The 24,836-nt window shown below is 37.4% G+C and overlaps 2 protein-coding genes across 3 annotated transcripts; both read left to right on the top strand.

The window, feature by feature from the left end:
• The first annotated feature begins 301 nt into the window (after positions 1-301).
• LOC133725701 (callose synthase 7) lies at positions 302-19,321 on the top strand. Of its 2 annotated transcripts, none has more exons than XM_062153059.1 (43): positions 302-851; positions 2,157-2,257; positions 3,049-3,161; positions 3,266-3,353; positions 3,454-3,564; positions 3,684-3,845; positions 4,517-4,606; positions 4,741-4,832; positions 4,956-5,082; positions 5,343-5,477; positions 5,573-5,649; positions 5,734-5,821; positions 6,009-6,131; positions 7,059-7,176; positions 7,351-7,682; positions 7,797-7,849; positions 8,085-8,145; positions 9,023-9,104; positions 9,184-9,233; positions 9,332-9,418; positions 9,555-9,665; positions 9,889-9,983; positions 10,069-10,150; positions 10,237-10,400; positions 10,541-10,664; positions 10,780-10,883; positions 10,996-11,101; positions 11,186-11,337; positions 11,667-11,776; positions 11,872-11,991; positions 12,077-12,145; positions 12,252-12,441; positions 12,531-12,642; positions 12,817-12,939; positions 13,047-13,165; positions 13,300-13,383; positions 13,527-13,639; positions 13,714-13,943; positions 14,462-15,259; positions 15,371-15,421; positions 15,659-15,844; positions 16,044-17,173; positions 18,410-19,321. In XM_062153059.1, exons 1-42 carry the CDS (start codon positions 638-640, stop codon positions 16,284-16,286), a joined length of 5,790 nt encoding a protein of 1,929 aa, XP_062009043.1. In that variant the 5' UTR covers positions 302-637; the 3' UTR covers positions 16,287-17,173; positions 18,410-19,321. The 2 variants fall into 2 exon arrangements, with proteins under 2 accessions (XP_062009043.1, XP_062009042.1); XM_062153058.1 differs by having other exon boundaries at positions 9,555-9,668.
• An 866-nt stretch (positions 19,322-20,187) lies between these two features.
• On the top strand, positions 20,188-23,996 carry LOC133731572 (uncharacterized). Its single transcript, XM_062158946.1, has 2 exons — positions 20,188-21,074; positions 23,005-23,996. Exons 1-2 carry the CDS (start codon positions 20,273-20,275, stop codon positions 23,832-23,834), a joined length of 1,632 nt encoding a protein of 543 aa, XP_062014930.1. The 5' UTR covers positions 20,188-20,272; the 3' UTR covers positions 23,835-23,996.
• The last annotated feature ends 840 nt before the right edge of the window (positions 23,997-24,836 follow it).

Genomic DNA, 24,836 nt, shown 5'->3' with positions numbered 1-24,836 from the left:
TTAATTACGAAATTCTTTAGAATAAAATGATTGATTCATCAAGGATAAAGACACAACGTAGACATTTTATGACCAACAATAGTAGTTTTGATAATCTTAACTCTTAAGGACGAAGGAAAATCCCTATTGTAATTTCAAAGGACTCTCGAGTTCAGCAATTTCCATACTTAATAATTGGGCTTTAATTGCAATAAAAGAACTGTTCGTACATTCTCAATGAGTAGTGGAGGCCCACCGCTCTCTTTCTCCCATGCATAGTTCCCGCCCTGTAAACTTCCATAGCGAAGCAAACTCCTCCATTTTTAAAACAAGAAAGAAGCGAAAAAGAAGAAAAGGAACAACACCCAGAGAGAGAAAAAGCGATGGCGATGGCAGATATGTTTATCCTCAGACTCCTCTGCGCGATGAAAAAGCAAAAGCACTCACAAAAGCTCCGAAACAAAACAAGAACCAATCACCTCCGAAACCAATTCCTTTCTTGCTTTGAGAGCAAACCCACTTTGCCCCACCCTCCTCCCAAAGTATCTTAACCCCTTCCTTCTCTACATAAAAACCCCAAAAAGATGATACCTCTCACTTACATCAAATCAACCCAAAAACCAAAACGAGTGAGTAGTATTGGCGGAGCTCTTCGGAAATGGCGAGCTCCAGCGGGACCAAGGCCGATGGGTGGCCGCAGAGGTCGCTGTCGAGGGGAATGACGAGAATGGCTACTAGAGTTGTGGACTTTCCGACGGAGGGCGACGATGCGTTGGACAGTGGAGTTGTGCCGTCGTGCCTTGCGTCTATTGCTCCGATTTTCCGGGTTGCCAACGAGATTGAGAAGGACAACCCTAGGGTTGCTTATCTCTGTATGTCAATTTTTGCCCTTGTGCTATCAATTTTGTCTAATTGGTTTGCGATTTCGATGTTTTTGGAGTTGATATTGACATAGTGTTTGACACTTGAATATTGCAATTTTTAATTGACATTTGAATGCAAATGATAAAAGCTTAAACAATTTATTATAATGAATTTATTCATCACTTTTTTAGGGAAGGTGTTCCTGCTTAGTTTGGTAGTTTTAGCAAAGGGAGGAGTAGGGAAATGGTAGGTATATATATGGAATTGGAATCGAGTTCCTTTGAAGGAAATAAGGAAACCCCGAGAATAGTTTTGGTGGACATGATATCAAAAAGAGAAATAATTAATAATAATAACAAAAACAGGGATGCCTTTAGAATGCTTTGACAAGAGGACCAAAGAGAAGCTAAAAAGCTCAATACTATCCCAAAGTAACTCCACATTTCTCCTCCTTGTGCTAAAAGAATCTCATATTGTAGCTGAAGATCAGGATTTAAATAGTTTACAGGGAAGTTTCAATACTCCCACCATCTGTTTCTTGTCCAAAACTTCCCAATTACATTTAAATAGTTTTCAGTGGTCAATTGACTACCGAATTGACTCTGTCTACCTGATACCTTTAGTAATGTTCGATGGCTGCTTCCAAATGCTCTTCATAATGTTTGGTGGTTGCCTACTGTATCCTCCTTGTAAAGTTGCTTTTGGAGAGTTCGATATGCAGCTACCAATCACTGATAAAGAAAAGTTAATGGGGAGCTAGTGAGTGAATTGTTACTGCTTCTGGACTATAAAGAATAACTAGGAGAGGAAATATGACCAAGAACTTTTATGAGCCTTATATTCCTTTTTAAAGAATATATTTATATACTTTTTAGTTTCTTCTCCCAACAACCATGATTCTATCCAATCTTAATATTCTTTGCTTCACTATTCTTGCTTAGCTTAGTACTATCAATTTTTGTACTATGAGTTTGTATTATGCTTTGAATATGAACAAAAGTATTTCTTTGATGGTAGTTAAAAAAAATTATTGATTCTAAAATGTAGCGAAAAGACGAGATATGTTGGGTAATCATAACAAGCTTTGTATTGCAATTTAATAAGAGTTTTATTAGTTTCTTTTGTCAATGAGGATAGAATCTTAAATTCTTAATGCTCTCGGCATCAACTATTCCACATATCTCGCACTAAATTTTGATCATTATTTGTATTGTGATATGTATTATATGTTGTGAATATGGCAGAAAGTATTTCCTTGATGGGTAGTGGAAAAAGAATTATTCTCTATATATTAATATATTTTGTTCAAACAGGCCGCTTCCATGGATTTGAAAAGGCGCATACCATGGATCCAACATCAAGTGGACGTGGAGTTCGTCAGTTTAAGACACATCTTTTGCACAGACTTGAAAGGGTACACCTTTGAGTTGTTAATGGTTTCTCATATTCTTTTTCTTTTCTGTGAAGAGTGGTCTGATTTGCGGCCTTAATTCATATGATTAGTTCACTTGTGATGCTGTATCTCAATATCATTAAGAAAATGAAACAAGAAAATGAGATTACATTGTTATTTGCTATTACACTTCATCAGTAAAACATTTCACTAGTGTTCCCACTGAAGAAAATACGGATCTGCTGATGTCTGTTGTACTTTTGCTTTAGCTTGTATTTTACGTTGTTGGTCTTAGAAAGATACTGAGCTTGAAAACTTAAAACTTTTAGGGAATGGTCTAGCAATCTACATTAAAGTTGCAGCCCTGTTCACCTGTTATCCTATGACTCCTACATTCTGCATTTGGAGATGTTTACATAGAGAAACATATGTTATAATAGCAGTCCTGGCACCGTGCAAATTAAAATTAATATATATGTGGTGAAGAACCCAAGACCTCCTGGAACTATGATTCTTCTACCACAGTAGACAACTAGTGGACCTAGAAATTTAAGCTATTAGAGTTTTGGCAATGATCCAAAAATATATAAAGCTAACACTTTGTTCAATTAGTTTCAAGAAAGAGGAGAAACATTGAACTTTAGGTTGACAATGGTAACCAAATTGTGGATTGAAGTAAAAAAGATAATTTCTAGACTTATAGATATGCTTTGGTAATGATAATTCAATATCATGATTAGAAGTCATATACATCTCAGCTTCTTAAAGTAAACTAAATGTCTTTGTATTTTTGAAATTTCTCTTTGCTGCAGGACGAAGTAGATACACAACATCAGCTTGCTAAATCTGATACAAAAGAAATCATGTTGTATTACCACCAATTCTATGAGAAAAATATCAGAGAGGGAGAATATACAAAGAAACCGTAAGTCTTGTCTTTGAGTATACGGCCATACTACCTTTCTTTTGTTGTTTGCTAATTATATTATTTCACTATATCTTGTTTTATATCTTTTTGAATGCTTGAAGGGAAGAGATGGCCAGGATTTGTCAGATTGCAACTGTACTGTATGATGTGCTCAAGACAGTGGTACCTGCCTCTCAAATAGACATACAGGTTTGAGTTATATGATTTGGGGATTGCTCGAGTTCTTAATGGTCCTGTTGGTATAGAAGGTACTGAACACATGGCTGTTCTATTGATTTTATTGTTACAGACCCAGAGAATTGCTGAAGATGTCAAGAGGAAAAGGGAGCAATATGTAAACTATAACATTCTTCCATTATATACTGTCGGGGTTAAACCGACAATTATGGAACTTCCTGAGGTTGTACATGTGCATTATATGAGATTTTTTTTTCTTCCTCTTCAACTCTATTTTCATGAAATACTATTTTTCTCTCTTGTTCACTGCCTTATCTGCTGACATCTCCTGAAAAATATTAGATCAAAGCAGCGCTCCGTGCTCTACAGAATGTGAATAATCTTCCAATGCCAAGAATGCATTTTAAACCCACAAATCCTGATGACAAGTCGACAATGCCTACAGAGAGGATTAAACCTGTGAATGACATACTCGATTGGCTTTCGGCTATTTTTGGGTTTCAGGTAACCTGTGCTCTAAGTGCCTTTTATATTTGTCTTCTCTTTTTATGTATCCCACATATGAGACTTGCACCGGTATGCTAAACCCATTTAGGATTTGAGCACTATGTTTACGTTGCTAAAAGGATTTGTCTTGATTTCAGGATATTTGCTAGTACTAGGCAGGTTGCCACTAGAATTGATAATGTACTGTGGACAATCCAATGACTGTTAATGGATAGTGACTCCTGTTCTTCTGGATAGTATATAGATACTTACAAAGACATAAAATAATGCTCTGAAAGGAATTCTAGTGCAATATCCATACTTGGAATATAGAAGAAAGGCTTTCATTCCTAAGTCAACTACCTTTTGCCATGATACCCACCCCTGTCATGCAATTTTTTTGAATTGTTACAAAATTATCAAATTACTTTCAACTTGTATGCTTACATTTATTGATCCAATCAACTCGACCAACCTCAATCTTATAGCTCTTTTTTATTTGTTCATGGATCTCACAGCTCTATGACTGGCAACTTGGTATTAGCTGTGTTTCTTTTTTTTTTTGAAGTGTTCGCAAGGACTTTTTGCTTTAGCAGACTACTTCTAGATGTAATTTTCAATCATGTATTATTCTCTGACAAGGTTTTGGTTTTTCTTACTACTCTGTCTTATCATTTTGGCACATGAAGAAAGGAAATGTGGCAAATCAGAGGGAACATTTAATTTTGCTACTTGCCAACATTGATGTAAGACATAGAAGTCCTGAGAACTACAATGAGGTAATCAATGTTCCTTTGAGATGCGATATCTAAATTGCCTTGCTTTGAACTTTATATGCACTAAGTTTGCATAACTGTAGTCATAATCTGTACTGTCATGTGATCACTAAAGACTAATAGAGAGGTTCTTGCAGTTGAATAGTGGCACTGTACAGCATTTGATGGAGAAATTCTTTAAGAATTATCGTTCATGGTATAACTATCTGCATTGTAAAACAAATCTTCGGTGAGTGGTCTGGTTACTGTTTCAACTTGATGCCTTAAAAGTTCAATTCATATTGTCTTGGTATAATTTCAGCTCAGTAATTTTTTATCTGCTGTTCTCTCTCTTCTTTCCCCCACTTTTCAGGTTCCCCGAAGGTTCTCACAGCAAACAACAATTGGAACTTATATACATTGCTCTCTATCTTCTCATATGGGGTGAAGCTTCAAATGTCCGATTCATGCCTGAATGCTTATGCTACATTTTCCATAATGTATGTATGTTTTCTTTTCATATTGGTCGACCATTATTAATGTCTGGATAATTTCATGTCATAAACTTGTGCTTGTTTCTCAAATGTCTCTATTGTTATCATTACTTTGATCGCATTAGGGAACTCATGTCTTCTTTGTTGTCATAAAGCTGTTAGAACCGTGCTTATTCTTATACCCACAATTATTCCTCAATGTTTAAATCCATATGTCCTGAAATTTATAAAACTCTGATGATAAATTTTTTTCCTAATTGTTTAAGATGGCGAACGAGGTCTATGGAATTTTAAATAGCAATGCTCATACTGTTAGTGGAGAAACATACCAAACAGTAGCACGTGATGAAGAATCTTTTTTGAGGGAGGTTATAACTCCTATATACCAGGTTTTGTACAAGGTAACGATGGTATTTTAGGTTCCATACTACTTGACACAAGCCATTTCTATTACAGTTTCGTATTTGAAAATTTGAATTTCCCTTTGGTTACAAAGGAAGCAAAGAGAAACAAAATGGGCAAGGCAAGTCATTCAAGATGGAGAAATTATGATGATTTGAATGAATACTTCTGGTTAGTATCTTGGATGGAAAGTTTTGTCTTGGATTCCATTCAGATATAAAATATATAGCTGAAAGGTCTGCTTGCTCTTTCTAGGTCAGACAAATGTTTTAAGCTAGGGTGGCCAATGGATGCTAAAGCAGATTTCTTTAGGCATTCAGATGGGATACAACCAGTAAATGAGGTATTATATTGGTTTGTTTGTCTATTTATTTATCTAGGCAGGAGAGGGTCAACTAAAACGTTCCACATAATTAGAAAAAAAATTTCTATTACCTACAAACTTGTCTGTGGTTTAGTTCCTTTTTTATTTTTAATTATTACTATTTTTTATTATTTTTAAAGTTGTTTGATCTCCTTATATTTGACAGAGGACCAATCAAGCTACTGGTGGCAGGAGGAAGCCTAAAACAAATTTTGTAGAAGTCCGAACATTTTTACACCTCTACAGAAGCTTCGATCGAATGTGGATATTCTTCATATTGGCTTTACAGGTAGTCTTAATATTTAATTATGTATTTGTTATTTGAGTAAATTGCCTAAAACCTCCCTATATTTCTCAAAATCTCAATAAGTAATCATGCATTTGCACTGATCTCCATGTCATAAAATTTTGTCAACAACAATAAGAGTCCTTTCATCTTTTTTTTTTTCTTTAGTTCTTTTATTTATTTAAAGATCTTCGCTACAATTAACTTTGGCTCTAGCCAATTCTCCTGTCTCTATCAATACGATTGTGCTTCTTTTACAGCACTTCCCCTTGCATTAACTTTCCAATGACCCTTGCAGCTGAAACGGTCCCAACTTTGACTGTCAGTAATGCCATAGTGCCCAAATTAATTTCAATCAGGTCTATGAAAGGACGAAGGACAAATTAATTTGTGACTTGCCATGATTATCTTTTTCAATGTCATAGCAACTCTTCTTTGGATTTAAAGCCCTCTAGGCTCTTTAACTTTGCAACAATGTAGGAATACAATAATTCGTATAGAAAACAAAAAAGAAAAATGGTGATGGACTTTGAGAACTATGGAAGAGGAAGAGTTCATTTTTTCTCTTGCTTTGTTTTGTGATTTGGTGGTGGTGGCAGACTGGCTGTCACAGGCTAGGTAGTGCCGGAGCATTGCAGGTTTGAGAATGGAGCATGAAAACTGATGCTGCTAAGGGCATTGTCGGTTAAGAATAAGTCAAAACAATAATGACATTTTCAAAATGAAAAAGAAAAATCTATATATTGAAATTTCTGCCGGCTTGGAGAAGGATGTGTTGAGGGATGCTATATTAGCTTGAGACTTGATCTCTAGGGGAGCTTTTACATGTGTCAAAGTTGCAACTCCTGTACATAAGGGGAGGTTGGAGATTTTACCTTTTATTTGATATTTCCCCTTACATAATGTTCTTCATTATATTCTGATTTTCAGGCTATGATTATTATTGCATGGAGTCCTTCTGGATCTATCACTTCAATATTTGAAGCGGACGTCTTCAGAAGTGTTTTAAGCATCTTCATGACATATGCTTTCCTTAATTTATTACAAGGTACTGATATTGTTTTAAATTTTTTAAGTATGTTTGAAAAATAGTTTATGGTGGGAGATCTTGGCATTTCATTCCATATTACGTATATCATAACTTTGTTCAATGGCATGCCATCATTTTTCATACTTTTTTCTGTCTCTTTCTCTTAGATATCTTTTCTATTATGTTCTGCAGCCACTTTGGACATAATTCTCAGTTGGAATGCATGGAAGAGCTTGAAAGTCACTCAAATATTACGATACCTCTTGAAATTTGCAGTAGCTGTTGTCTGGGCTGTGGTTCTGCCTATTGGTTATTCTAGTTCTATGCAGAATCCTACAGGGCTTCTGAAATTCTTCAGTAGTTGGAGTCGGGATTGGCGGAATCAGTCATTTTATAATTATGCTGTTGCAATCTATATGGTTCCTAATTTATTGGCTGCTATGCTATTTTTTCTTCCACCTTTACGAAGACACATAGAGCGTTCCAACTGGCGCATTGTCACTCTTTTTATGTGGTGGGCTCAGGCAAGAATTTCTTTCTTTGGTCTAACCAAAGTTCATGTTCTCCTATAATGTCATACTCTTTTTCTTGGTGTTTTAGCTAGGCTCATATGACTCTTCTTTGTGGCCATATTGCAGCCAAAACTGTATGTCGGAAGAGGAATGCATGAGGATGTCTTCTCACTGCTGAAGTAAGGAAAAAAAAATCTTCATTTGTTCTTTATTCTTCATCTTTTGAGAGAGGCATAGAATGTGTATGGTCCCTTAGGGGTTTTGCTGCTTGTCTCTTTAGTCATATATGATATACCCTTACATTTTTGTTAAGTTGCCCAGCCATTAATCATTACTTTCGATTTGATTTCTGGTAATTTTTTCTCATATTACAGATTTTTCTCATATGACAGATTTATCCTTTTGTTTAATCAGATATACATTGTTCTGGATCATGCTGCTAATCAGCAAGCTAGCGTTCAGCTATTATGTGGAGGTTATTTCTCTTAATTATCCTAAAGTCTTGCTTTGTTTCTACTAGAATTCATTCAGACTCGTATGGTACTTCTCGTAAATCATAGTACTTCATCCTGACAGCCTTAACTTAAAAGTCAATTGCTTTTTTGAAGATCATGTGGCATATTTTCTCGTAAATTTTTCTTACTTAACCTCTCCCAACTTTGGGATTATAATCCTGTTTCATTTATCAAATCCTTTCACCACAATTTATCTCTAGCCTTATCCCACGTGTAATGAATTATGAATGGAAATAGTATTAATTCAGTGTTTCCCTGACAACATTTATAAGTTATATTTGAAAATTACTGCATCATCTATAGGTTTAGAGATTATGAGAAAGAAAGCAACAAATTCATTAGGGAAGATGATAGGATGGAATGATAAATAACCTGATGTTCTCATTGGCCTGTGGAAAAGATCACTGTGGAAAACCAGATGCAACATATGTTTAAAAAAAGAAAAAAACACATGCTTTCTAATTCCTAGTCAACATGACTCCTCAAGTCCTTTAGCCTGAACTCAAAAAAAAAAAAAAGAAAAAAAGACCCTGGTCATTTATATAGACTTTTCTCCTAAAATTGTTCACCTAGAGCTTTTTCAGTTTTAATTAAGACTTGAAACAGTTCTTTACCCTGTCAAAGTATTGATCACAAATACCAAAATCATGTCTACTGGGTCTTTGATTTTAGACCTAGAGAATAAGCATTCCTTTTCCTGGGGGTGCGTTCTGCTAAATTTTTAGAACCAAGTTTCATTTACTGTAAACAGAAGTTTCTTTGAGGATCTGTTGAACTCAGTTATTATTTTATTCTATTTTATTTTACCTGACATTAATTTGTATAATCTGGAAATAGATATTGCCGCTTGTTGCACCAACAAAGTTGATAATGGATATGCCTATCAGTAATTACCAATGGCATGAGTTCTTTCCGAATGGTAACTTATTGAACTATGTTTTACGGTTTTTTACTTTAATTTTGTCTGCAATCTAACTATAAATTTGGAACTGATGTAGCAACTCATAATATTGGTGTTGTCATTGCAATATGGACTCCAATTATCCTGGTAAGTGAATCGATGAAGAATTTGTTCAAGTGAAAGTCCTCTGTTCTTGAACAATATTATTCAATTTACCACTTTGCCAATGATTTATCTGTACATAGGTATATTTTATGGATGCACAAATATGGTATGCAATATTTTCTACTCTGTTTGGTGGGATTCACGGAGCCTTCAGCCATTTGGGGGAGGTCAGTGGCATATTTATTCTCGCTCAGCTTTACATATCTGTTTTCCTTTTTATATATTATCTTTTATGTTTACAAATATGTGTTTAAGATTGGTCTCCAGCTTGGGTTTGAGGATTATTCATTTGTTGTCTCTCAGATACGAACACTTGGGATGTTGCGGTCCAGATTTGAGTCTGTGCCTTCAGCTTTCAGTGATCGGCTTATGCCATCGTCAGAGAATAAGGATGCCAGAAAGAAGAAACACTTGGTGGTACTCTTTCATCAGTGCTTTCATACTGCTCTCTTGTAGATGAGATTCAGTTAATTTTGCTTTCTGTAATGTATTTCATACCAAATATAAATTCTTCTGCATACCAAACTCAAACATTTTGGTATCTAACTAATTATTATGGTTCTTCCTTTCTATCTACATTACTTATAACCTTTCAGCTTCTATATCTTAAGGCTAACCATAAGCACTTACCTGGCAGGATGAAGTACTTGTTCGAAAGAACATTGCTAATTTCTCTCAGGTCTGGAATGAATTTATAAATTCTATGCGAATGGAAGACCTGATCAGCAATAGGTTAGGATTTTTTCGTGCTCTGTAATTTACTTTGTTTAACACATCTCTTCATATTTCTGACTATATTCGACTTCAAACCATTCAGGGATAGGGATCTGCTGCTTGTTCCGTATTCTTCAAGTGATGTTTCTGTTGTCCAGTGGCCTCCTTTCTTGCTTGCTAGCAAGGTATTCACTTTTCTTGGCTTGATATGTTCATTGTACACTCAATGTAAAGCCTATACGTGACTCATAGTCTGTTTTCACATGTGAAGATTCCAATAGCATTAGACATGGCAAAGGATTTTACAGGGAAGTCGGATGATGATTTATTCAGAAAGATTAGGAATGATGATTATATGTACTCAGCAGTGATTGAATGCTATGAGACACTCAGGGATATTATATTTGGCCTTCTTGATGATGATGCCGATAAGATGTAAGTCAGAAGAAGCATAGCAACTTGAAATATTTAGATCACCATCTGCACATATAAATCTTTTAGTCTCAACAAGAAAAGAAACCCTAGCAGTCTTTGATAAGAAGCTTCATGAATGTTTCTTTCGTTTTATATAACAGGATTGTAAGGCAGATATGTTATGAAGTAGACAGTAGTATACAGCAGCAGAGGTTTTTGATTAATTTCCGTATGAGTGGGCTGCCATTTCTTAGTGAGAGGTTGGAGAAGTTTCTCAAACTCTTGGTAATATACTTCCTTCAACGCTTGCTTAATTCTTCACTGCTGTTTTCAGCAGTGAAACTGATAGATATTGTTTAGACAGTGTCCTGTTTGAGTTATTAAATTGGTATGTTGACAGCTAGCCGAAGATGAGAATGTCGAAAATTCCTTGCGTCAGATAATCAATGTCCTTCAAGATATCATGGAGATTATAACACAGGATGTAATGATCAATGGCCATGAGTAAGTACTGAGAAATCAATGCATACTGGAGGCAGCAAATATTGTTATATTTCACCACCAAATGGGCCTCTTTGGCTTCCATATGTTAATAGGTTTCCTTCTTTCTTTGTAGAATCCTCGAAGCAGCTCACTACATAGAGGGTCAAAATGTCAAGAAGGAGCAAAGGTTTCAAAAAATCAACATATATCTTGCCCAAAATCCATCTTGGAGAGAGAAGGTAATTTTGGCAGATATTCTTATGTTAAAGACATTAACGAAGATCCAAAATCTTTTGGTCTTATTATCTTCTACATTGACATAGGTCGTTAGGCTTCATTTGCTTTTGACCGTCAAGGAATCTGCCATCAATGTGCCCCAAAACTTGGATGCTCGCAGGCGCATTACTTTCTTTGCGAACTCCTTATTCATGAACATGCCAAATGCTCCCAAAGTTCGTGACATGCTCTCCTTTAGGTCAGTCATTATAAACACCCGGTTTGTCAATGGGAACTTTTAGGTTGCTAGTGAACTAGGATTAACAAAAAAATAAAAAATCACTTTACAACTAACATATTTCTGCAATTAGGTCAAAGGTAAAGGAACACTATAGTTTTTCTGCCGACATTTTGGAATTCTAGTATAGTTATGTTTCTCTTTCTGTTTTCTAGGAGTACTCATATGCTTCAGGATCTATTTTTAATGAATGAATTTGTATTTTTGCCAACCATGTGTTTTGTTGTGGTCTTCTAAAATTTCACTAGTTGCCTGTATACAATCTCACTTTTTCCTGATTTATGGTTCAGTGTTCTGACTCCTTATTACAAAGAAGATGTTCTTTATTCTGATGAGGAACTTACCAAGGAAAATGAGGATGGAATCTCAATTTTGTTCTACCTGCAGAAGATATATCCTGGTGCATTTCAGTCTCATTTCTAGATTATTCTTTTTACATTATTTGGAACGTATATAAACTGATACCTGTCAACCAACTATATGACTGCCAACTAGATGAATGGACAAATTTCCTGGACCGCATAAATGAACATAAAAGTCAGTACTCTGAAAAGGACAAGTCGGAGTTAATTCGTCAGTGGGTATCTTACAGGGGACAGACACTTTCTAGAACAGGTCTGCATGATCTGTAACTTTGTCTCTTATACAAGTATCATTTCCAATTCTGAACTTCTAACATCCTATCTATATTTTTTTCTAGTGAGAGGGATGATGTACTATAGGAAGGCTCTAGACCTTCAATGTATCCTGGAAACAGCAGGAGATGGTGGTTAGTGGTCCTTTGACATATACTGTGTTTCAACTCCAGATTGACATTCCTGATTTTAGTTCGAAAATCTGTACAAGCTAATACTGTGGAAAACGGATATTTGCAGGTGTTTATGGAGGCGACGCAGCCCAGATTTTAAGTGAAAAAGAGGAGAAGGATATTCTTGATCGGGCACAAGCTCTGGCAGATTTGAAGTTCACTTATGTAGTTTCTTGTCAGGTCTATGGTGAACAGAAGAATTCCACTGAAGCCCGAGACAAAAGTTGTTACACTAATATTCTCAAGCTGATGTTAACGTGAGTTATCACCATAAAATGAACACTATGTAGTTTCCTTTGTTATTTGAATAATTGGTATCATCTTTACATATGAAACTGTTTTGTAGGTATCCATCTCTACGTGTTGCTTACATAGATACAAGAGAGGAGACAGTGAATGGAAAATCCCAAAAGATTCATTTTTCTGTTCTGGTCAAGGGAGGTGACAAATGGGATGAGGTAAGGAAGAAAATTACATATTAGTTCTGTGCACTTATCTGTTATCTCAGTACCATCTAGAATCTACACTTACAATGGAATTTTACCTACCTTTATTGAGCTTAACGTCTCATATAAGCAGCAAATGTGGCCAATAGTCAATAACTCAGTTGAGGAATCTTATTGCTTTGCTAGGAAATATACCGCATCAAGCTTCCAGGTCCTCCAACAGTAATTGGTGAAGGAAAACCTGAAAATCAAAACCATGCCATCGTATTTACTCGTGGAGAAGCCCTGCAAACCATTGACATGAATCAGGTAGCAATCATTGCACCTTTATGTCAAAATAGAAAGCGATTAACTGTGCTTTCGAATTGCTAAAAAGGAAAAAGGTGCTTAGTGTCTTTTTGAATATCTTTTTACAGGATAATTATTTTGAGGAAGCTTTCAAAATGAGAAATGTATTGGAGGAATTTCTAAAGCCTCGACGGGGGCAGCGGAAACCTACAATATTGGGTCTAAGGGAACATATATTTACCGGAAGGTCAGCCTTTTCATATATTTCTTCACAATATTTTGGACCTTCATGACTGCTACGATTGGGATTGTGTAAAATATGTTCTCCTTGTTTGCACTGTTACATGCTTATTTTTCTTATGGTCAACCTCTGATCTTCAGTGTTTCATCACTCGCTTGGTTCATGTCCAATCAAGAAACAAGTTTTGTGACTATAGGCCAACGAATTTTGGCAAATCCCCTGAGGTATGCCTTAAATTTTTCATTCAACTTGAGCTACAGTTCAGTTTAAATTTAGAGTTACTAGCATCATCTTCTTTCTTTGTCATTTCCCCCTGTTTATACTATTACCATTCAAGTATCCATCTAATGACATTCTACCTTGACAGGGTACGGTTTCATTATGGCCATCCTGATATTTTTGACAGAATCTTTCACATAACAAGGGGCGGCATAAGCAAAGCATCAAAAGTAATTAACTTAAGCGAGGATATATTTTCAGGTAAATTTTTCATTCACCAGAAGATCCCTTTCCAGTAAGTATTGCATGTTGACTAATTGTTTATATGTCTTCAGGATATAATTCTGTTCTGCGTGGGGGATTTATAACACATCATGAGTATATCCAAGTAGGCAAGGGGCGTGATGTTGGAATGAATCAAATATCGCTTTTCGAGGCTAAAGTGGCAAATGGAAATGGAGAGCAGACACTTAGCCGTGATGTTTATAGGCTTGGGCGTCGATTTGATTTCTATAGAATGCTGTCTTTTTACTTCACAACAGTTGGGTTCTATTTTAGTAGTATGGTATGTCATCCGAACCAAACCTCCTTCTTTCATTAGTTGACTTGGTTCTTTCATAGTTTATACATTATATAAATGAGTTATAGACAATATTTAGAGTTTATAACCAACCACTTCGTTAAATCATCCTTTGTCTAAAGTACTAGGTTAGGTGATTTTGATTCATGTGAAGGGATTGGATTTTCAAATGACTGTATAACCATTATGCATGCTACCCAGTTCATATGTTGATGACAGCTCCGGGTCAACTGCTTGTTGATCTAAGTGCTTACCACTATTTATTTTGTAATACAGATTTACTTTAGTGTATTTCTTTTTTATTTTAGTGGTGCCATTGATAAAGAAGTCATCCTACTATACAATCAAATTGATTGAATCTTAGTGTTGAATAGGAAACAAGTGTAGATTTGAGGATTTTTTTTGGTTGGCTTTGGTTTTTTACTTTTCTGGGTAGATGTTCTCGGAGTGCAGTATTTTGGCACAATGTTATTCTGTTTGATACAGATACTATTTTGTTTCAGGTAACTGTGCTGACTGTCTATGTGTTTTTATATGGACGTCTATATATGGTTATGAGTGGATTGGAAAGTGAGATCCTGGATAGCCCAGCCATACATCAGACCAAGGCTTTTGAACAAGCTCTGGCTACACAGTCTGTCTTTCAACTGGGCTTGTTGCTGGTCCTTCCCATGGTTATGGAAATTGGTCTGGAGAAAGGATTTCGCACTGCCTTGGGTGATTTCATCATCATGCAGCTGCAGCTGGCCTCTGTTTTCTTCACTTTCCAACTAGGAACAAAAGCACATTACTACGGAAGGACAATCTTACATGGAGGATCTAAATATCGAGCAACTGGCCGTGGTTTTGTTGTTTTTCATGCAAAGTTTGCCGATAACTACAGGCTGTACTCACGAAGTCACTTTGTGAAAGGGTTGGAGCTGTTGATTCTGCTGATTGTGTATGGAGTCTATGGGAGTGCATATAGGAGTTCAAATCTGTATTTTTTCATCACGTTCTCCATGTGGTTTCTGGTTGCTTCCTGGTTGTTTGCTCCGTTTATCTTTAATCCGTCCAGCTTTGACTGGCAAAAAACTGTAGATGATTGGACGGATTGGAAGAGGTGGATGGGAAATCGTGGTGGTATTGGGATCTCACCTGACAAAAGTTGGGAATCATGGTGGGATGAAGAACAGGAACACCTCAAGCACACTATTATCCGTGGAAGAATTATTGAGATAATTCTTGCATGTCGCTTCTTTTTTTACCAATATGGGATTGTTTACCACCTCGATATAGCTCATTTCAGCAAGAGTTTACTGGTACTATTTATGTTCAAATATAAACGAGTACATTGTCGTCTCTTGTTGGCACATCAATACCCATAGCTTTCTAACGCTCGGAATTGACCACCTTTTTAATTTTGTGTGCAGGTTTATGGACTTTCTTGGGTGGTTATGGTAACGGTGCTTCTCGTCTTAAAGGTATGCAAATGAAAATTGCAAATAAAGCATTAAACATTTTTTAGAGCTTAAACCAATATTTTACATGTAACTTTGAATATTTTTGAAGTATAAGTTGTTTAGACTTGGTTCTAAGCGAGTTAATAAATAAAATGACAGTTTGTGCATACCATTTTCTGCCTTTTATCATTATTATTATTTTTCCTGGGAACTTTATATAGTTTCATGTTGCTTATTCATTTGATATGTTTCTGTCAGATGGTGTCAATGGGTAGACGAAGATTTGGCACTGACTTTCAGCTCATGTTCAGAATTCTGAAGGCGCTTCTTTTTCTTGGCTTCATGTCAGTCATGACTGTCCTATTTGTAGTTTGTGGCCTTACAATTTCAGATCTATTTGCTGCTATTCTTGCCTTCTTGCCCACAGGGTGGGCACTACTTCTTGTAAGTCAAATCTTTTCTGTGTCTGTGGTCTCTGCACATAGTGCCTTCAGATTTCACATTTCATATACTAGTACACTTCTTATAGTATATCAACCATTGAGTACTCCTCAGCAATCAGAATGTACTAAAATAAATAGGGAGTATTTTGGTTGCTAATGGATTATATTCACTAAAACTAATTTTATTCTGTCCTTTCAAGATCGGGCAAGTATGCAGGCCAATGGTTAAGGGAGTAGGATTCTGGGAATCAATTAAGGAGCTGGGAAGAGCCTATGATTACATAATGGGAGTGGTAGTCTTCATGCCGGTTGCCATTTTGTCATGGTTCCCATTTGTCTCAGAGTTCCAAACACGGTTGCTCTTCAACCAAGCATTCAGTCGAGGCCTACAAATTTCAATGATTCTTGCCGGGAGGAAAGATAAGACAGCTTCTAATAGATAGGGAAGGAACTTAAGATGCCATCTACTACCAAGTTCTTAGCATCTCAGGTTCATGTCCACGCTACAATGAAATTTATTCATGTGAAAATTCTATAGCATCATAGGAATTATTTTTTATGAGGCAGATCAATTAGTGACTAGTATCTTTTTCTTGGTCTAGGAACATGGGATATAATAATCGTATGTACATCATTAGAATAGAAGCTCGATCACTTGATTGCTGCTATTCATGAACTTCTTGATTTCAGCTTTTGATATTAACTTGAAAATTTTGAAAGTTTCATTTAACCTCCAGCTGACTAGCTTTGGCTTAGTGAGTCAGCTTCATTATAGACACCATAAACATACCTCATAAACCAGATTCTATACCTTTTTGAATCTCAAGATCATGAGCTCTAAATTAATTTCTCTGGGCATATGTACCTTTTTTAAATTTGAAAACCGAAACACATCATGTTCCTACTTATTACTCCGGGGGGTGCATCACATGAGTACAAAACTAGTTAATTTATGTGTAAAAAAAAAAAAAAAAAAATTGGGATGAAAAATACACGCACATGTATAATAGGATTACAATTTCGAATCCTGACTGTTCAACTACTTCCAACGGTGGATTTCAATGGTCCCCAAATTACCAGTTCTTTTGGTCCCGCAAAAGAGAGATGAAATCAGACCGTTGAAAACATGTATTAAATAACAGGATTGCGCCACGTGTTGACCGTTGCCAAAACAACATAGAACTAAACACAGTTTTTGCGTTGCAAATGGAAATTCATGTCGCAATTACCAGACGCTCTCTTCGACTTTGAGCTCTCCATTTTTGGGTGTCTGAAATGAGAGCTTAAGCAGTAGCCAGACTACAGGAGAAGCAACAACAACAGCCCAATTGTAAGCCAGCTACTCTCTCTCTCTGTCTTTTTTCTGTGCTTTGCGTTTTTATGTCTTACGTTTGATTCCCGAAGGAAGCTTCAAATTCATGCTTTTGGGATTGCCCTTTTGGAACCAAGAAATGTACTTCCAAAAAGGTCGGTGCTTTTAATGATGGGATTGGTTCTATGTATATGTGGATGCCCTTGTGTGATTCATGTGTGTGTTGCTATATGATTTTGAAATCTACTCTAGAAAAAGATGAAAAGATTTTGAGTTGGATGCCATAGATTGGTACATAAAGGCTAAAAACACCTTACTTTTGAATCCTTGCATTTAGAAAATGAAGGGATTATTGGTGCTTGAGATGTTATGTTAAAAGATTAGGAGTGCAATTTGCAGCATGTTTGTTTGTAGAGAATGGAATTTCTCTGCAGAAGAATACAAGCAACTAAGTTAGATGCTAAAGATCGGTACATAAAGATCTAACCTTTTTGGCAATCTAGTTTCGGAGAATCTTATCCTGTATTTGGTGTAGTCAAATGTGACATCTGCATTTGAAAAGAAGAGCTTACGCGTGCTTGAGATGTTATTTTATAGATTATGGTAAGGAAGACTCTTGCTTGAAGTTTAGGAGAGCATTTTGCATCACGTTTATCTGTTCATGGTGTTGCTGAGTTGGGACACACCCGGGACTCGGGCTTCTACATGCTTGCTGATCCCCCTGACTGTATATCCTCTAGATTACTTGATGACTCATAGTTAGGCCTAGATTTACTTAGAGTTGGGTGCTTTTGGGTTATGGTTACTTAACCAGAGAGAAAAGAAGATTATGGTGCACATCTAATGATATACTGAAAAAGAAATACACATGGGTAGGAAAAATTGTTGGATATTGAAAATAAATCATATCAAAATCCTATCTTTAGATCATTGATGAAGCAGATAGGCATCAAACCTTGTAAGTTAATGAAGATTTGACTATGTATGAAGAAGAGTCTGAGAATCATAAATACTAATATAAAGCTGCTGCCTGGTGGTGTTTGAATTCTTAGTTGTTTAATGTCACTCATCTTTGATATTCCCCTCTGTGACATTACTTTTGGTAGATTCTACTTCTTGTTTTGTACGAACCAACTTAATAGCTGTGATAGACATTTTGACCGGCAGATTGGTCATTACATTAAATGTTCCTGGGGAAACTATTTTTTGTCATTGTTCTCTTTCATATTCTTCGCCCTTCATTTTTAAATGCAGTGGCTCCCAACACCCAGTAATGCAGTCGAAACCACAAGGTATCATGGCTTCTAATAATTTGCAGCAGCAAGGAAGCAAAAATGTTCAGACTGGACGGCCCCAAAATATTCTCTCCTTAAGCTTGACTACAGGTACAACCTTGGAAGAGTTTAAATATGGATTCCCATCTGAAGGTTTATCAACTGCATCCAATAGATGGTGGGGAAGCAATAGCCCTAATTGTGATGAGGGCGTCCGTGGAGAAGCAGCTAAGAGTGATGAAGACAACAAACATCAGTCTGTCAAATTAGCAGATGATAGTGCAAGTTCAATTACAGGGAACAAAGAGAAATGTGAAAGTGAAAAAGAAGAGAGCAGCATTGATCCACAAGGGACAGATTTATTGGTGGCCGTGAGAAAAAGAGCGGTGGAAGAAGGGAAACAGGCACTTAAGCTTGGTGCATTCCGTGGATATGGTGCAAAGAAGCTAGGGAGAAAGGAGAGGACATTGCTTCTCCGAATATTCAAATCTTCAATGCCAAAAGATTGGATACCTGACTCCTCTTAAATCCGAGGTGTCGACTGCTCTCGACATTATAAATAAGTTACATTTACTCCAACAGGTAGGTTTATTCCTCAGTCGGTATTGTGTCAACTAGTAAGTTTGCTTTCTTGTCCTGGTTTGTAATATGGCTTAGCTATGCTAGAATCTCTGTTTGTTTAGGGCACTCATATATGTATTACTTGAGTTGCAATGATTATCATGTAGTTGATTAACTGTATGACCATGAGTTGCTTCTAGAATCTTTGTTGGTAACGGGCAATCTCATATAAGATAGCACACAAGTTAGTATTTGAGTTCCTGTGAATCTCATGTAGTTGATTTAACAGTAAAAATGTGATGACAATGAGTTGCCTCGGTCACTTTCTAAACTACACTAGATTCCAGATTGTTTAGCGATGATGTTGCTGAGACGCTTTAGCTAACTACATGCTCCAGTACAGGAAAACAAGGTTATATCATTTATTTTACGCTCAATGAAGCCAAATGAGGTTAGGATGAAATCGATGAATATGTATGGTTTACTCTTAGGACTCAGCGCATGAGAATCGATCACTTTGTTTCAGTTCAGTTCCCACTAAAGAACATAGAACTCCGGTATACTAGCAGTTCAACTTTAGAATCCTACTTCCCTGCATTAAAAATTCCCAGTTCAGAATCCTAGTCCAGTTTCAATCATGACATTTTGGATGTGATCTGCACCATCTATATCTCAAATGATATAAAATTCAAGGATTTTCTTTACAGTAACATCAATTTCAGTGACAAATTTTGACACTTGAAATACTAACTTCCTGTTAGATTCAGTGTCACAAATTTTCACCTGTAAATATTTCCTTGCTATAATCTTTTGGTGTCATTAGCCTCATCGGAAGGTGTACCTACCAATTGCCTACCAAAAATCTAATGGACTGAGATCAAAGCATATGTTGAATATGCTCTCAACACCATATAAAATGTCAAGCCAACTGGAAATGAGTAAGTCATTACTTGGAAATTCTACTGGCTACAGATGAAAGTATATAAACTCCAAAAAAAGAAAATTGATATATTCTTTTAATTTTCTTTCAGATTTCCGAATTAAACTAGTGGAACATATCAAGCCAACTGGAAAGGATCACAGGAAGAAATCTTGAAAATCTTTGAACTTCATTTTCACCAATGAGAAGAGAGATGAAGATATCACATAGATAATGCATAATCCATGGCACCAGAGCTATAAATATACCCCCACCAAGGTCTCTACCATCAGACAATCAGACAACAAACAGTCATCAGATCCCATTGTCCAAGTCTAACCAGACTAGTTTCATTTTTCTCAAATGGGTGCTTCAACAATGGCTCTGTCCTCTCCTTCTCTGGCTGGCCAAGCTGTGCAGCTCAGTCCAGCTGCATCTAACCTCCTCGGTGAGGGCAGAATCACCATGCGCAAAACCGCAGCCAAGTCCAAGAATGTGTCGTCTGGCAGCCCTTGGTACGGCCCAGACCGTGTCAAGTACTTGGGGCCATTCTCCGGTGAGGCTCCATCTTACCTCACTGGAGAGTTTCCAGGTGACTACGGCTGGGACACAGCTGGGCTCTCAGCTGATCCCGAGACCTTTGCCAAGAACCGTGAGCTCGAGGTCATCCATTCAAGATGGGCCATGCTCGGGGCTCTAGGATGTGTTTTCCCTGAACTCCTAGCTCGTAATGGAGTCAAGTTCGGAGAAGCTGTTTGGTTCAAGGCTGGAGCCCAGATATTCAGTGAGGGGGGACTAGACTACTTGGGAAACCCAAGCTTAGTCCACGCTCAAAGCATTTTGGCAATCTGGGCAACACAAGTTATCTTGATGGGTGCAGTTGAAGGCTACAGAATTGCGGGAGGGCCTCTCGGTGAGGTAGTAGACCCATTGTACCCCGGTGGGAGCTTTGACCCCTTAGGGCTTGCAGACGATCCTGAGGCTTTTGCTGAGCTTAAGGTGAAGGAGCTCAAAAACGGAAGACTGGCCATGTTTTCCATGTTCGGATTCTTCGTACAAGCTATTGTTACCGGAAAGGGACCGATTGAGAACCTAGCTGACCACTTGGCTGACCCTGTTAACAACAATGCTTGGTCATATGCCACAAACTTTGTTCCCGGAAAGTGAGGTTTGAGAATTTAGGAGAGAAGTGATCGGTTTAACCAAGTGTGCGTCCCATTGTTGTAAATGGGATATCATTCAAGTGTGCTTAATTTGTGTTGATGAAACTTGTTTGTCGATGGAAAGGAATATATATATCAACAGATCTGTTTTCTTAATTACATTGCTTTGTACTAAAATTTCCATGTGAAATCTTCACCCATATACTGATATACTAACTCAATCGTCTTTGAGCAGCATTAATTGCAAGAAATCATGGTAATAGATTCACTGGCATCTTGTTTTCTCCAACTTAATTAGATGCATCAAGAAAATGACGAGCAATATATGAAAGCCTATAAGGCTATAGAGTCATGTTCCCCTGGTCAGCTGCTGACCAGGGATTTCATGGTCAATCACCGTCCGATTGAAATCGGACGGTTGACAGCTTTCATCTTTTAAAAAGTTAGAGAGTTGTCAACCGTCCGATTTCAATCGGACGGTGATTGACCATAAAATCCCTGGTCAGCTGCTGACCAGGGGAACATCTCTGTAAGGCTATGAGTCATGTTCCCCTGGTCAGCTGCTGACCAGGGATTTCATGGTCAATCACCGTCTGATTGAAATCGGACGGTTGACAGCTTTCATCTTTTAAAAAGTTAGAGAGTTGTCAACCGTCCGATTGAAATCGGACGGTGATTGACCATAAAATCCCTGGTCAGCAGCTGACCAGGGGAACATCTCTGTAAGGCTATAATGCTGATTTAATGATCTTTATACATGTACACGGAATGGAAGCTGGGCAACGACCTATATATGTTATACTTTTTTGGCTGATGGCCTGGAATATGTAATCCAATCTGAGTACATATTGCAGAAAGTATGATGAGAACGTCCTTCCATGTAAAACCTTGTTAGAAGTTAGAACTAGACATCAACATTGTCTATTAGAATGGTTATGAACTTTCAAGATTTCTATCATTTCACTGATCTGTAGATTCATGCATACCCAACCCTCTGCATAAGTCCATGATATTATTTCACTTGTAGATACAAAGTTACAGAAAATTCCTACTTCTACTTTCAGTTTTCGTCTTTCAGGCCATCGTGCATGGATTGTTTGGAGCTCTCATAAATAACCACATGTTGCTTCCCAACTTCAGATTTCCATTCTGAAGATGAACAGCATTACACTGAATGGAACAGATCATTTATGTAGTGCAGTTTAAAATGACATGCTGGAAACAGAATCTAATTAATAGTATGGACTGTCCCTTTTTAAGTCTAGGCCCCTTCAAATGAACTTCTTGCAGAAAATTAAGCTCATACCGAAATTATGCGCATTGATCAAGAACCTGTGTTCGTCCGTTTACTTCATATGGTTTGATTCGAATTATTAGATGATTCCAAAATTTAATCTTTTACAAAGATGTAAGGACTCGAATTATAAAATGAACTCGGTTATGGGGTCACCTGATCGAGTTGTTATTTTGGTATTAATATTCCTTCGTATACATACGTATTCTTTGCTAATTAACAGCTGGTTGTACATTACATGGAAGTGGAACCGATACATCTTGCTCTTATCCTAGAATCTTTTTGGTAGAATTATCCTAGAATCTTAAGCAGCCATTACCCTCATCCCAAAGCCGACGTGGTCATCGTCTATTGGCTGGAGATCAAAGCAAAGAATATCCACAACAGATTTCCATTTTTGTATCTGCATTTTTTTTTCTTTTTTTGAACTAAACTTGGTACGTAGAGCATACGAGGCCAACTGGAAATGAAGAGGTTCGTAGATGGGAAAAATCTTCAAACTTCATTTTCACCCAATAAGAATAGAGATGAAGATATCAAAGAGATAAAGGACCCCACACAAAACCCTATACAAATAGCCACTAACGGCTCTACTCAAAACACAAACACTCGGCCCTCACCGTCTTCCATTGTCTAAGCAGAGAGGTCTCAACACTTTCCACAAATGGCTTCCTCAACAATGGCTCTCTCCTCCCCTTCTCTAGCTGGCCAAGCTGTGAAGCTCGGTTCCTCTACATCTAACCTCCTCGGTGAGGGCCGAGTTACCATGCGCAAAACCGCAGCCAAGTCCAAAAATGTTTCATCCGGCAGCCCATGGTACGGCCCTGACCGTGTCAAGTACTTGGGCCCATTCTCCGGCGAAGCCCCGTCTTACCTCACTGGAGAGTTTCCCGGTGACTATGGTTGGGACACAGCTGGGCTCTCAGCTGATCCCGAGACCTTTGCCAAGAACCGTGAGCTCGAGGTCATCCATTCCAGATGGGCCATGCTAGGCGCCCTAGGCTGTGTTTTCCCCGAACTCTTGGCTCGTAATGGGGTCAAATTCGGCGAAGCTGTTTGGTTCAAGGCTGGAGCTCAAATCTTCAGTGAGGGTGGATTAGACTACTTGGGAAACCCGAGCTTGGTCCATGCCCAAAGCATTCTGGCAATTTGGGCAACACAGGTTATTTTGATGGGTGCGGTAGAAGGCTACAGAATTGCCGGTGGGCCGCTCGGTGAGGTTGTAGACCCTTTGTACCCCGGCGGGAGCTTTGACCCATTAGGGCTTGCAGACGATCCCGAGGCTTTTGCTGAGCTCAAGGTGAAGGAGCTCAAGAATGGAAGACTGGCCATGTTCTCGATGTTCGGGTTTTTTGTGCAAGCTATTGTTACAGGAAAGGGACCGATTGAGAACCTAGCTGACCACTTGGCTGACCCTGTTAACAACAATGCTTGGTCATATGCCACAAACTTTGTACCCGGGAAGTGAAAAGCTGAGAACTTAGGAGCGTTGGCTACTTGGCGGTAACAAATTGTGTGCAATTGTTATGTGCTTATGTTATGTACTTATGTTCATCATGTCATGAAACCTGATGTAAATTTGAACTAGTATGTCTGCGATTTAATTTTCACCTCACTTATTATTATTTTACTTCTGCAACTTGATCAATCAGCACTATTTTCACCAACGCATCCAGAAAAAGTTGATATATATTTAATAGAGCTTCGAAAAAAGTTGACCTTATGTATCATTTGTTTCTAGCAATCAATCTACAAGGCATATAAATGACACGTCGTGGTCATCAGTCTCCTCCACTATGATAATTTGAAATGTCTAAATAAAGAAAAGAAGTTCATTGGTTCTTTTTAAGTCAGTAATGTAGATTAAAAAACCCCAAACAATATTAGCGTCTCAATGCTAATAGTATGAACAAAATTGAAACGTAAAAAATCAAGTGAATTGGAATGAAGGTTGCACACGAATATACATTACTTCCCATTGCAATTTATAACTCCATACATCCAGGAGCAACAATGTGAGTAAGCCCTAGCCTGGTGGCTCTACCTCTTAATTCATTTTCTATCATAAACTTTTAATTTCACTCTAATAACTTAATTAGCGTTAAATACGTGTACGTGAATATACATTATTTGCCATATTGATCTTTCTTGATTTTCAACTAAAACATACGATGTTCACAAGTTAATAACATATTTTAGGCAGTTGGTGCAATTCACAGAACCATGTTGTAAGTATGAAGAGTTTAATTGCTATTGTATTTTTCTGATCACAACAACTTTCTCAATTCTAATTTGTTTCCATTACTTAAAGGCCTGTCTAATAGACACTTTTAGTTTATAATCGATATTGTGAGGTCGGTTAATGCATGTGATGAACCCGATGAGTGCAAACCCGAACCCTCCAAACTGATCCACAATTAACTTCAAAGTGAAAGCATTTAAAACTCTGGGCAAATTTTGTCGGATAGAG

This window comes from Rosa rugosa, chromosome 1 (assembly GCF_958449725.1).
Source record: "Rosa rugosa chromosome 1, drRosRugo1.1, whole genome shotgun sequence".
In the NCBI taxonomy this organism is placed as follows: Eukaryota; Viridiplantae; Streptophyta; class Magnoliopsida; order Rosales; family Rosaceae; genus Rosa; species Rosa rugosa.
Note: the sequence above shows the minus strand (reverse complement) of the source record. Positions and strands in the feature narration are given on the sequence as shown.